The sequence below is a fragment of the Coccidioides immitis genome (genome assembly GCF_000149335.2).
Source record: "Coccidioides immitis RS genomic scaffold supercont3.5, whole genome shotgun sequence".
Taxonomy (NCBI): domain Eukaryota; kingdom Fungi; phylum Ascomycota; class Eurotiomycetes; order Onygenales; family Onygenaceae; genus Coccidioides; species Coccidioides immitis.
Window position 1 is genome coordinate 611721 of NW_004504307.1, and position 13837 is coordinate 625557.

The following is a 13837-nucleotide window of genomic DNA, read 5'->3' on the forward strand; positions in this document are numbered from 1 at the left end:
CTCCTGAGAACGTTTTGTAGTTACTTTTTGTCGCTACTCCACAACGGTCAGCAGCACATCCCATTTCTAGAACCTTTCAACGCTCGCTCCGCTTCGCCGCCCGCAGCGTGGTTAGATGACTCTTTCTGCCTCTCTCTTAGGGTCTCTCTCTCTATCCCACTGAATACACCGTCCTTGCTACTGCTATACCGGCCATTTGTCCCTTGTTCGCCTCTTGCGCATAGTTGCGACGCTGAATCCGCCTCTCCCGTTGCGCCTCCTGGTTGGCTGCGGATAGGAGGCGAGTCTCCAAACACATCCAGATCTGTACACCACGACCATCCTGCAGTCCAGGTATATTCAAGCGTTACGAAACCGTTTGGCGCTATCTCAAACGAACTCATCTGTCCCAAGCCAGCGTGTCCTGCCTCCTTTCCACCATGCTCGGCCGTCAATTCTATCTATCAAGCTCATTCCGCACTCCCGTCGAGCGTCGATTCTAAGAGTATGTCTTTGGTATACAAGTCGGTACCAGATGTCCGCGTCAATGTCCGTTCCTGATGCCCGACTTGGCCTCACATCGTCCGAGTGGCAGATGGTTGTACACCAGCAACAGATTGCGCTGCAGGGCAGCCATAATGGCAGCATGATTTCACGGGGGAGAGGTATGGGGAGGAGCACATCAAGTTCAAGAGCCGCCAGTGCTGCAAGCAGCCAGGGAAGGCTCCTCTTAGATCCGGATAGTCTCCAGGCTTTGTATTATCAGCTCGACCATCTTCTGAGGGACATTCGCCGGAGGATTGAATATGTAGGTCGCCCCGTGTCTCCTTGGTCCGCTGACGCAGCTTCTACATGTTCTATTTTCCCATCTGCCAGTCCCCTGAGGTCTGATATCTTGTTTGGTTGTTCTTTTCTGGCTCTGGACTTCTGCTTTATTTAGTGCATATTACTTCCAGAACTTGGGATGGCACCGAGTCATGTTCTAACTCTGCGCAGCTGAATGAGCAATCCGAACTTTCAATACAAAACACCTATGACCAAGCGGGAAATGTAATTGCGGATGCAGACGTGGAAATAGCACGTGTTCGACAAATCATCGCTTCTATCGACGAGCTGGAGATGGAGTTTGACAAGATCAAACGGATTCGAGATATCGTCAAAGGTTTTCGCGCCCGGGTAGAAACCTTGGATCATCGCTTGGATCAAGCATCGCGCAGGCGGCGTTGATGCTGTAGCCCTCTCCCTTTCTTTTTTTTTTTTTTTTCTTTTGGCTTCCTTTGGCACCTGCAGCGGCGATCTCGTCAACTATACATCTCTAGACGAACACGCAATTAACACCATACGATATGTTTCTGCACGGAGCAATTTACGGAGTTTTGTATGATGACACGAAGGAACGGCTTTCATTCTCTTTGATATTATATGTGAAGAAGACCTCTCTGCTATGAATACGGTTCCACAACACCATATTCCACGATCTCTAAACGGCTATTTTCCCCCGTTGGACCCATAATACCTAATCCGCTACCCGCCTTAAGCAGCTGTCCAACAGCCATCAACCACTCGCGCCCATTTCTCCGGCTTAGACGAACCCCATTCTCTTCCGCTGAATCTACACTGTGCTTGGGTTCTACAGCATACCATCAGGCTCATGACACACGCTACTCGCATATTTCATATCTTCTGACTTGTAGATATCTGATCTTGCCTCTCTATACTTGCAGCGACCTTATACCCACCCCTCCCCAGACTACTATTTCTCAGATATTTTCTTTTGTGTTTTTGTCTGCCACGCGCCAAATGCTTGACTTTCTCTTTTGACGCTTTTTGTAATTTTTCCTCTGCTTCTTCTTCTTTTTTTTTTTTCTTTTTTCTTTTTTTTTTTTTTTTGGTAAGATTGGTTCATGCCTCACGGCAGCAGAATGTGCCTTTGACCCCATATCATTTTTAGTTTACTTTTATCTAACCTCTTTTCAGACAGCATTTTTTTTTTTTATATGCTATTTAACATTGCAAAAACATTTAATGAAATATTTGATAATGTCTGGTCTAGCTCCCCTTCAGCCCGTGTAGTATATATGGAAATCGGGATACCATCCTGAGATCGAAGCCATAGCAAGATCGAGTAAAGAAAATTCAACTTTGCACAGTTGTACGCAATGCGCATACCGTGACGCAATCCTTTCGAAACGTCAGGTGAATCGGCATCCTTCCACATCTGAAAACAACTCTCATTCGAAATAGTTGTATCATTCGTGCCTCGGACTGCAAGTCTCCCATTTCGCATTATAGCTGTAGAGAGCAAAGCATAAAGAGAGAAATTTGGTAGAGAATTCGGAGTCGCCTGCTAATTTTAAGTCTGAGCGACCGCTTACTCGCCCTATTTGTTGCTCCTGTGCACCACCTAGGAACATACTGTCCCAAGTCGCCTGGACCCAGCGCCAGACTTCAGGCAGAGCACCTAGGCAACGGTCCTCGCCTTCCCCCCTTCCCCCTCCCACAAACAAAAAAAAAGGAAGAAAGGAAAAAGAAAAGAAACGCAAAGGTTCCGAGAACGAAGACGGCCGTGGCAAAGTTTCCACCGTGCCTTCAGCCTGCAGCAACTTCTGTTTTGGCTGCATCATCTGCATGTCGTCGGCGATCGACAAGTTTCATGGTTCTCTTCTTAACTTGAGGGTACCGCTTTACAGTTCCGCAAACGCCGCACTTGACAACGAGAACATCCGCCCATGGCTTTGTCCCACCACGACTCTTGTTCTCAATCTCTTTCGAACAAGTCGACCCAGGTACCAGTATAGTATCACATCGTTTGCATAATGTGTGTTTGACGCCTCGGGGTAATTTTTGCTGAGATTTCAACGAAGTGGCTCGAAGCTGGGAGGCATATTGACGAGCCAGATGTGACGGGCGACCGATGATGTTGGCGGGCAAATCTGGCGCTGCGGGTTGGTCTAGCGACTCTGGGGCACGAGCGATGGAAAGGCTTTCCATGTTCCCTGCACGTAGCGAGCCGATTGGATCCCTCTCTGCATGTTGTAGCTTGCTCAACGAAGCAGGATCGTGAGCAGACTGGAACAAAAGGGAAGCCTTGTACAGATATGATATTCTCGCGAAAAGATGGCCCTGTGCTCCTCCGGCAGAGCCCTTCTGGCCCTTCGCCTTCGCCATCGTTTCCCGGCAACAAACTGCCAGAGAAGCTTCTTGATTGATATCGGGAAACAGCCGCAGATCGAGTTTTAGTCATCAAGCTAGGGAGAAAAGCTTCCTTCTAGCCAACAGCCAACCACAAGATGAAGAAATTCCTTCGCGCCACAGCATTGGCCAATCAGAATTTTACAAACTCCATTCGGAAGATGCTGTGGCGCGTCAGTTACCACGTGACTGTACCATTCCCGAAGAGGCTAGGTGGCGTCTGGGCGGCTCCGGGGCGCCAGCGAAGCAAGCAGCCAACCTTGACTCTCCCTCGCTGACAACCTCCCGACTCACCTTTTTGCACCGCGCCGTCTTTGTCTCTTCTCCGTCTTCTTCTAATCAATTCCTCGCTACATTCTATTGTAAAACCGTCCATTATTGACTTCCTCTATCTTTGTTGTAATTTGCAGACGTCTTTTGTATAACTTGTTGCCTGTCTGCTTTCCAACCACCTCAAATACTCTGATTTTCACGTCAACGCGTGTCCGCACGACCACCTCAAAAAAAATCCATCACCATGTCCCACGAGGAAGATCTGATCGACTACTCCGACGAGGAGCTCCAGACAACCGATGCCGCTGCTGCTGCCGCCACCGCCGCCGCGGCTGCAAATGGCGCCGCTGTGAAAAAAGGTGACTTGACCGTGTCTGGCGCGCGTGCGGACAAGAAGGGTAGCTATGTTGGCGTCCACTCGACTGGTTTCCGCGACTTCCTGCTGAAGCCGGAGCTTCTGCGTGCGATCACCGATTGCGGTTTCGAACATCCTTCGGAGGGTTAGTTAAATCATCTTTTTCACAAAGCTTTCCTCCACTTCCTGCATCTTCAAACGTCCGTCCATCCATCACGAGTGGGGTGATTGTCGAATCAATCAGCCCATCACGAAGCCTTCAGGCGGCACGAGGATATGCCTTCGAAGATAACAAGACTGTTTGCATTGAAGCTGCACCGTTGGCCCCTGTGATTCCCTGTGGGGGATTCTGAAAAGGGCGTGCCGTCGTGGGCTTTCTCCAAATGCAAGTTCACTGTTGATCGCTCATCACGAGGGATATATTCGGTTTCGATGTGGAAATCGAGAACTCAGGGTGCAAAATACCTGGTTGTGGGATGGAATCCTCGTGTCGACCTGTACGAAGGAGGCTTTGAGTTGTGTCATGAGTGCTCCCTTGCTCCGGCCATTTACTGCAATTTCCACGCTCCTTTTTTTCGGACCTTTCCCTCCCTATATATTTGTTGATTGTTCCATGAGACCCTTTTACGATGGACGGACGTTTGGGATATTCAGCGTCAAAATTATGCCAAGTTTTAAGCATTGGATCGAACCAAGTCTAACATATCGCTCGCTCCTCATACAGTCCAGCAAGTTTGCATCCCGACCGCCATCCTCAAAGTCGATGTTTTGTGCCAGGCAAAGTCCGGTCTGGGAAAGACAGCAGTCTTCGTTTTGACCACCTTGAACCAGCTTGAGCCTGTTCCTGGCGAGTGCTCGATCCTCGTCATGTGCCATACACGAGAGCTTGCCTACCAGATCAAGAATGAGTATGCTAGATTCAGCAAGTATCTCCCCGATGTCAAGACCGCTGTCTTTTACGGTGGAACCCCAATGCAAAAGGATATCGAAGTTCTCTCCTCCAAGGACACCTACCCCAACATCGTTGTGGGTACACCTGGTCGACTGAACGCCTTGGTCCGCGAAAAGAAGCTTTCCCTTCGAAACATCAAAGCCTTCGTCCTAGATGAGTGCGATAAGATGCTAGACCAGATAGGTGAGCACTTTGTCGAGTTCTCTCGCTTTAAATGTCGCCAAGCCCTCTGACGCTCTGATTTATCTAGACATGCGACGTGATGTCCAGGAAATTTTCCGCTCCACTCCTGCTGACAAGCAAGTCATGATGTTTAGCGCCACCCTTTCCCAGGAGATTCGGCCCATCTGCAAGAAGTTCATGCGGAACCCTCTGGAGGTTTACGTGGACGATGACACCAAGCTAACCCTCCACGGTTTACAGCAATACTATATCAAACTCAGCGAGGCGGAAAAGAACCGGAAACTCAACGAGTTATTGGATAATCTTGAGTTCAACCAAGTCATTATCTTCGTCAAGAGCACCCTCCGCGCGAACGAGTTGGACAAGCTTCTGCGTGAATGCAACTTCCCTAGCATTGCAGTGCACTCTGGAGTGTCTCAGGAAGAGCGGTAAGTGTTTACGGATCCGATATTTGTTTCTATTCTATTTTTTATTTTTTTGGGGGAAAGGGAAAGGAAAGGGCCTCGAACTAACTTGAACCCTTCTTAGTATCAAACGTTATAAGGAATTTAAAGAATTCAACAAGCGCATCTGCGTCGCGACCGATGTGTTCGGACGTGGTATCGACATCGAGCGTATCAACCTTGCCATCAATTACGATATGCCGGCTGATGCCGATTCATACCTTCATCGTGTGGGTCGTGCTGGCCGTTTTGGTACCAAAGGTCTGTCCATCTCCTTCGTCAGTAGTGAGGACGACATGAAGACTCTTAAGGATATTGAGAAGCGATTCGAAGTGGCTCTGCCGTAAGTAACTCCCGGTCCTTTAGCCGAGCGAATGACTGGAGAAGGTCTAACTCGTGTCTACTCAACAGTGAATATCCCGAAGAAGGAGTTGATGCCAGCACCTACATGGCGTAATCTCCTGGCTTTCGTCAGGGATCGAAGCACTATGGCCGCTTGCAATGGATCGATTTGATGATACTGTAATTCTCCTCACGGTTCTAATCTCGTTTCGAAAGATTTTGTCTCAATAGCTCAAAAGGGTCCTTCAGGTTCTTTTCTCTGTTTAGTTTTCTTTTTCTTTCCTTTTGCTTTCTCCTTTTCTTTTTTCTTTTTCTTTTTTTTTTTTTTTTTTTCCCAGTGCGCGTTATCTGGTGTTTTAGTTTTACAACTCACTTTTGCCTCCAACGCCCTAGCGAGTTTGCAAATAGGGGATAGGGAATTACTCGGGGATAAAAGCCATTCAATAAATGTTGTTAACTTGCTTTGCGCAATGACTTGGGCGATGTATGGGGCCGTTCTCTCTCTCATCTGGGGGGCTGAATGTATTGTTAGGACAGGCGTGCAAATGGAAGTTTCACTGCTTTGCACTGGAAGATATGGTCTGGCGTATGGGCCATTGATGATCAACTGGCCCTAGAAACAACACCTTCTATCTTCCCAGCACTCATACCTGATACTTTGCCTCGTATCTCACCCTCATGCCTCAATATCTCTCGTCTCCTGCCTACAAGGTCTGATGCCTTCCGGGAAAAACAAATCCCGGTAACTTTGAGGCACCTACCATATCGGAATTTTGTAGGCCCGAAAAACCGTGGAACCCTGATGAACCCACCGTAAACAGCGCCTGAAAGGTTCCCGCAGCAGGAATGACATGTTTACTGTTCCTGAATAGGAAACGGTTCTCATTTTTAAAGGTTCCCCTGCCTGAGAAATGTTCCCGATTGCTGTAGAATGATTTTGGAATGGTGGGAATGTTCTCAGAGTTGCTGAGAATGTCAGTAGGAACCCAGTTGGAATGCTGTCAGGAATTAACTACTACAATCCTAGTTCCAGGCACCATCCATTTCTAGTCCTTGATCAAATATGTACAAAGCAGGCAAATCTCAGAGAAATGAAACATCCCAGGTGCATAGTAGAAAGGTTCTGGAATCATGACCACTGAAAACCAGATTGCTGCTGGCATCCAACACCTCACTAATTGGTATGGCATAAAGACTCAGCTTTTTAATTGCAGGAAGTCCAATAATGGTGTAGTTGCCACCCCCTAGGTCTACCTGCACAATTGGTAGGTCTAAAACCTGATCTCTCATCATTTCCAATGCTGGAATCACTGAAAAGAATACCCTTTCATTTGTATGCAATTCATGAATGAAAATGCTGGTAATTTGCCTGATGGCAGGGCTGGTTCCATGTGTATACTCAATCAAATCATCAATCATTAGTTTGATTTGCTGGTCTCCAAGTGAGAAAGTAATATTCTTATAGAACCATATTGTGGTTGAGCCTGGTTCCACTACAGACAGCTTATCCCAATCTTCCTTATATGCATTTCAGAGTTTCTGCAAAAATGGGTGGAGATTTGGTAATATGGATAGCTGTGCATTTGGGATATCTAGCACTGGCACCATTTTTCCTGCAGATTGTTGTGCCCAGAGATTCAGAGAATACTCACCAGCAATATCTTTGCCTTCAGCATCTGGTGCCTCAAATTCATCTTCATGCAGATTGGTATTCAGTCAGAGTAAGTCTGTGAAAAGAGTTGGGCAGTGCTTATAGAGGTTAGAGATATACTGAATCAAGGATGGCTCACTATTGGCAAATGCTTCTTCAAGTAGTAGAAGCAGTGTACATCTGAAGCTCTCTTGCATTAACAGAACCTTTTCAACATCTCACTTGTTTGTTCTCTGGACCAGCTTCTTGTATTTCTGATGCTTGTTCTCTCCAATGAGAATATTGCAATTGTTCAGAATTGCATATTCATTTGCTTGTGCTGGATAATGTATGTCAACATGCATATTTGGGTGGTTTTTAAAGCTCTGAATTGCCTTTGTCTTCTTCTTTGAATTGAAATTTTCTGCAATTGGGACACCTGTCTCTTTGACATATGAATCAAGTGCCAGGAGCTCAATTGGAACAGGAGATGGCCTTGCACTGGTTATGGAAGCTGCTCTAGACCCTGCTTGAGTGCCTGCTGGATGGGTAGTCTCAACAGCTGATGCAGCAGCATCAATTAAACTTTGTAGGTCCTGTCAGGCTGTTGTGATGATCTCTTGCAATCCCATGGAGGCAAATTGAGCTGGTGATTGGGATGTTAGGACAGAATTGCTGTGTGCAATTCCAGCATAAACCTGAACAATCAAATTCTTTGTCAATCTTCCAGAGTGATCTTTAAATGTTATGGGCATCATTTGTTGCACTGCTGGATTTATCCATTCCTGGGTCATGTAGCATTGGAGAAGAAGTGGAATTATGATAGATGCTCACACATGCTCCTGTAATTGATAGGATTCCAAATGAGTAAGCAGAGATTGAAGACAGGCCCATCTCTGACAGAATGGAAACCTCTGAAGCAATTTACAGTATTCTTTTTGACCATGGGGTGTAAGAATCACTGAAACCAATAAATAGTGTGCCAGTTTTGATATTCCTGAAAATTCACTGTGACATGGGTCAGAAGAAAAGAAGGTCACCAGATTGAGAGATGGGCATATTTTAAGCAATGCTGTCTGCTCTTTGGCCATTTCATATTCCTTGCAGAGGCTTTGCTTTAAAGCTTGGGTTTCTGTAGAGTTGATTTTTTCTCTCTGCTGCAGAATCTGAAAATGATAGTGTCCTTTGGCAATGGTATCAAAATCCATGTCATGTTGCTGATTCTCCAAAACCATGCAGCTCTGACAAGAACATGTTGCTGTAGGCTCTTTTATTCCAGCATTGGCATTCTGTTGTGGCATATCCCCAAGAAAACAGAGACAAGAGAAAATAACTCTAGTGACTCTCTTGCTAGAAATATTCATATTAATGCCCTTGTCAAGCAATGCTAGACTGGGCTCCAAGACTTCAATCACATCAGGAAAATTGGTTCCATGTGGCCCAAAAGTAATTGTATAAACATTGTTACACTTGGCTCTTTTGGTAGCTTTCATGCTGGCAGATATCATGTAGACACCCATAAGGCTTCAGTACATGTTCTGGTATAGGCCAAATCCATCAATGAAAAGTTGGTAGGGAAGGGATATAATCTTTTTGCCATCAGAAAACATTTGCTTCAATACCTCCCTACCATATGCTGCTATTTCTAGCTCACCATGTAGTGGAGTGCTCATATTAAGTGGTCAAGCTTCCAGTGTTCCTGATTTCAAAGTTAGCACTTGCTGCATGAAATATTGAGCATTCAGAAGCTCATATCCTGAATTCTCCATATTGAATCCATAGTCCAGGTATATGTCAACTCAGGAAAGAATATTGCCTGTCAAAACAAATGTTCCTTGGCTTTCAAGAGCAAGGACTTCATTTGGGTGGTGCTGTAGATTCAAATGGGATAATTTCCTGCCATAAAATGTCAGCATGAATCAGTATACTGGTTGAATTTGGAGAGTGATTGCATTTTCAGCAATTGGATTTGATCTTTTATTCTGACCAACAAATTGGACTCTCCCCAAATAGTCATGGTTTATTAGATCTTTATTGCAGGGGCAGTTGGTGTTGCAGCATTAGTAGAGAACAAAGTTGGAGGGAAATATAGGCTTGCCATTGCAGTAATATGCAAATTTGCCTGAGGAGTATTTAATGGAGCTTCCCCAGCTTCAAGATTGCCATAACTCTCTTGAGTTATCAACCAATTCAGTCATTCCTATATGCAGTTTCTTCTGGAAAATTGGTGATTTCACAAGTGTGGATATCAATGCAATGGGGTCCTGGAAATACATGTTTGTGTGCAATGCCACTTGAGCAAGTCTTTTGTCTGCATCTGATAATGTTGGCATTTTCTTTGGGATGACAGACAGTGGTTTTTGGTGGATAGGTAGTATTGGGAATTGTGACTGGCATCTCTTCTTTAATGTTGACAGTCCAGTAGGCATAAGTTTCAATGGCTTGATATCTGTCAGGTTCTGGAGGATTTCCCTCAGTGATTGGTATTGCTGTTGGGATATGCCTGTATGCTCACACCACAATGTGAGAGACATTAGGAATTGATCCATTTGATCATATGCTTTGGCCTGTGAGTGTGAAATAGCTTCTGATGATTCATTCTCAAGAATCAGCATTGTTACTTGGATATCCATTGTCTCTGGATCTTTGTTAATTTCTGGATCTTCTTCAATCAGGATTTCATTTTCTAGGCATGACAATTCTGCATCAGCTGCAGCATCTTTCAATATTTCATGTAATTGATTGTCATTGTTGGTATATGCTGGGCCAGCATTGCCATTGCCAGTATCTAATATAGACTATGCAATATTAGCCTCAGCATTTAACAATTCTAATAAACAATTTTTTGCACTATAAGACCAAATTTGTCATCATTGAAAATTGATGCCAAATCCTCCAGCTGCTCTGACTGTAGTAGTGTCAGGTGGGCACTGCTTTCATATTCAATTGACTGATGAATGCTCTCTCCACTTGCTTGATCCTGGGTCTGTTGTTCACTGGCAATTGAAGCATTATTGCTTGGATTTGGATCTTGGAGTGTGATTTTCTTGACTTTTTGGAGATTTGGATGTGACATTTCAATGACAAGGCTATTATTGATTGTATGAAGTTGTAAAAGAAATGCATGAAATGCTCTTGAAGTGAAGTGTCTTTGATTACTCTTTTGGGAAGTGAAGATTACCTGTTACCTGTCAACAGAAAATGTGGGGGAAATTGCTGATAGGATATGGAGTTGGGAATAACTGCTTTCATGCTGGGGTCAGGAAGCTTGCAATTGATATAGATTATAGTATATCCAAAATTCTACAAGGGTTTTGGAGTTAAATTCTCCAACATGGATGGTGAAGCTTTCTTTTTTGATGAATTCAATGTGGGCAACTTTGATGACATTGCTGCTGCAGGAACCAATGCAGACACACAGGGGGTGGATATACAAGATCAGAATCCTGAAAAAGACAAAGAGAATGAGAAAAGAGGCAAGAAGCACAAGTAAAGAGTTTGGCATCCTGATGCAGGAGAATATGAGAGAGAGAATCAGCCAAAAGAGAAGGCCCTGAAACAGCAAGTGAGGTGGATGTATCTCACAACATTCAGCAAGAAAAAACTTCCTGAAATTATAGAGAAAGTATATAAAACAAACAATGAAGACTCATATGTCTTCAGTTCAGCAAGAGTGTCTGCCCTGAAGTTTTTAAAGGGCTGGAAATGTAAAACATTGAGGAAGATGAGTGTTAGTATGCTGCCCCATAATATTGAGAGATCTTTTACTGACTGCTAGCAGAAGCATGTCAAGAATGTAAAGAAGATTGATCACAAGAACAATTCTGATATTGGCATGCACTGTTGCCAGGATCCCAACAAACTCTTTGCATATTTTGCAAAGCACTTTGACCCTGAAAAATTCTTTGAGATTTTCTTCTGGGCAGAGCCAATTGTTGATTATGAGAAATCAAAGCAATTAGGGCAATGGTATATCAAGTGTATGTCAGAATTGAAGACAAATATAAGGTAATGAGCATCACTGACCTTGATTTAGAGATATACACCAATTTGGTGGTGCAGGTCAAACTGCATGATGATCTCATGGAGAAATTGGGCTGTGAGAAGGAAGCCATCAGGGCATGGCAGGAAATTCTTGAATTTTGGGACTATATGGGACAACATCCGCAATATGAGAATGTCAATAAAGAGGACTTTGCAGAAAAGAGAAAGGAGATCAAGAAGAAGACAAGAGCTTCAGCTTCTGGAGCTGATAAGTTGGCAATTCTTACAAAGATTTGATTTTCAGGTGAGGCTCCACCAAAAGAGTGAACCACAAAATGCTGAATTGGCAATGTCAAGCTCTCTTGGAGCATCTGCACATTGATTAGCATGTATATATATATGATATAGAATTCAAACCTGAGCAGCACTGAAGCTGCAATAATTCTTACAATAATTCAACAGGCAAAGCAGCTGTATAGTAGAAATCAACTTTTCAAGAATTCCCACCAAAAATCTGCTGGAGGATTGCTTGTCAGGGTTGTGTAGGTAATATAAAAATCAACACATCTAGTAGAGTGCATGTCAACAAAGCCCTACCTAATCAGGACAGCTCTCATGTATATAAACAACTCCTCCCACAACCCCTTCTCTTCCTCTTCTCTCTCTCTCTCTCTCTCTCTCTTTTCAAGCCTTTCTAACCTTCATTTCCCCACCCCCTCTTTCTCTCTTCCATTGGTATTTCTTTTTGAATTCATTAATATACTTCAATTTGCAGAGGTAGGTGATCTGAGATATATGAGATTAGCAAAAGCTGATGCATTTTGCAGAAAAACATGTCAAAATGGTGAACACACATGGAACTCTGAAAGAGAACAAGCCAGGCTGTAAACCAAAAGGTAAAGCTTCAGATGGGCCATCAGTCTTCTGTCAATAATGCATTATGGCATATATGACCCTGAAAAATCTTGGAAAGCCCTGTGATAATGTCCAGGGCTCTGGCAACACTTGCTCAAACTGCTCACAAGACAAGAAGCATTGCTGTGACTTTCCTGAGACAATAATCAATCAGGTTCTTGAGTTGCAAAGTGCATACTTCAAATGGGTGAATACAATGAACACTGTCATCAAAAACACTCATGAAGTGGGTGTTGTTGCTTTTGCTCAAGCTATCAACAAAGAGTTGAAAACTGTTCTTGCAAATATGCTGAAAGAGACTCCTTCTGTTGATGATAAGCCAGACACATTAAATGATGAAGTTGTTAAAGCCCTCCAAGAGATTTCTGCAATCTTGAAAGAAATTCAGGAAATTCAAGAGGTGAACTTCATTGCAGTCTCCAACATAAAGAATGCTCTTAATGTAAGTTCACTTCACTTCTTATCTTTGAGGTGAAGATTCTAACTTTCAAAAGAATATGCCACAACTTATCAATTCAGGTCTTTGTGCAGCTCTTGCTGCTTGCTCAGCTCTGCCTGCAAATAACTCTCTTCCTTCTCATGCTGTAAGATATTCTCTTAGAATTGAATTGGAAAAGGGATCTAATAAGAGTGAATTAGTTGAAATGTTCCTTTGATGGTGCTTCCAATTCTGAAGCAAAAAGAACCTGCTTAAGCTTCTTGCTGCCACAAACTGTTCCTGAAACCCTGACTCTGATCAGGAGTCTTCAATTTTCTCCATTTTCAACCAGTATGTGTGCAAATAATATTTCCTGAAATATACTGACTGTTTACTCTGACAGAGCAACAAAGTATGGCATCAAAGGGTGTGTCTTCTTCTCATGATGTGACTCTGACACAAACCATCATTTCTGCAAAGTCAAGCATGCCAGCAGTCAAAAATCCTGATGCCAACAAGAAGAATGCTGAAAAGAACAATGCCAACAACAAGAATGCTAACAAGAATGATGCTGACAAGGATGCCAATAACAAGGATGTCAACAAGAAGGGTGCTGAAAATAAGAATGCCAAAAAAGCTGATGCAAATGTTACTTTCAATGTTAGCAGTGAAGGTTTCCAAAACTGGTTTTTTGGTCAGGGTGATCTATAAAGCAGCAGGAATTGTGTCACTACAGTAGTTACCTAGTTTTCAAAATTAAGAAAAGGTTCTTTCAATTTGAAATGAAATCCCTGATCTCATGGTTCAAATTTCAGTTATGTTCTAGAACTGAGCTCATTTCCCGAAAGGAAGCATTCTCAGAAAGGTAATAGGAATCCTACAGTGCTCCAACAGTTCTCTATTTGGATTATGGTTCTCGCACAATTCCTAATTAGGTTACCGTGAGATCTTGGAAACATAAGGGTTTTTCGGACCAACGAAATCCCGATATGGTAGGCTTCTCAGCTCAACACAAAAGGGAATCGCTGTGCTCCGTACACGCAAACAAAAGCTGCAAACTAGCGATGCAACTGAAATGCAATGGATATGGAGATTAGATCTAAACTTTAGCACCTGTAGAACAACCACTCCACGGTGACTCTCTGTGCTGACAACGGCCAAGCAGAGCGCC

The 13837-nt window shown here is 43.8% G+C and overlaps 5 protein-coding genes across 5 annotated transcripts; 3 read left to right on the plus strand and 2 right to left on the minus strand.

Moving 5' to 3' along the window:
• Positions 1–129: 129 nt before the first annotated feature.
• CIMG_10054 (uncharacterized protein) lies at positions 130–1206 on the plus strand (the record flags this gene model as incomplete). Its single annotated transcript, XM_001239031.2, has 2 exons — positions 130–787; positions 976–1206. Exons 1-2 carry the CDS (start codon positions 515–517, stop codon positions 1204–1206), a joined length of 504 nt encoding a protein of 167 aa, XP_001239032.2. The 5' UTR covers positions 130–514.
• A 743-nt stretch (positions 1207–1949) lies between these two features.
• On the minus strand, positions 1950–3158 carry CIMG_10055 (RNAse P Rpr2/Rpp21 subunit domain-containing protein). The gene has a single exon (XM_001239032.2). The coding sequence runs from the start codon at positions 3145–3147 to the stop codon at positions 2569–2571; it is 579 nt and encodes a 192-aa protein (XP_001239033.1). The 5' UTR covers positions 3148–3158; the 3' UTR covers positions 1950–2568.
• A 306-nt stretch (positions 3159–3464) lies between these two features.
• On the plus strand, positions 3465–6291 carry CIMG_10056 (ATP-dependent RNA helicase SUB2). The gene is made up of 5 exons (XM_001239033.2): positions 3465–3944; positions 4524–4934; positions 5002–5362; positions 5463–5720; positions 5789–6291. Exons 1-5 carry the CDS (start codon positions 3689–3691, stop codon positions 5832–5834), a joined length of 1332 nt encoding a protein of 443 aa, XP_001239034.1. The 5' UTR covers positions 3465–3688; the 3' UTR covers positions 5835–6291.
• Positions 6292–6802: 511 nt separating this feature from the next.
• Positions 6803–8869, minus strand: CIMG_13536 (uncharacterized protein; the record flags this gene model as incomplete). Its single annotated transcript, XM_001239034.2, has 5 exons — positions 6803–7212; positions 7372–7413; positions 7510–7550; positions 7593–7934; positions 8184–8869. 5 exons carry the CDS (start codon positions 8867–8869, stop codon positions 6803–6805), a joined length of 1521 nt encoding a protein of 506 aa, XP_001239035.2.
• Positions 8870–12273: 3404 nt separating this feature from the next.
• Positions 12274–13377, plus strand: CIMG_13537 (uncharacterized protein; the record flags this gene model as incomplete). The annotated part of the gene is made up of 4 exons (XM_001239037.1): positions 12274–12690; positions 12743–12832; positions 12888–13017; positions 13070–13377. The coding sequence occupies 4 exons, from the start codon at positions 12274–12276 to the stop codon at positions 13375–13377; spliced, it is 945 nt and encodes a 314-aa protein (XP_001239038.1).
• Between the last annotated feature and the right edge of the window lie 460 nt (positions 13378–13837).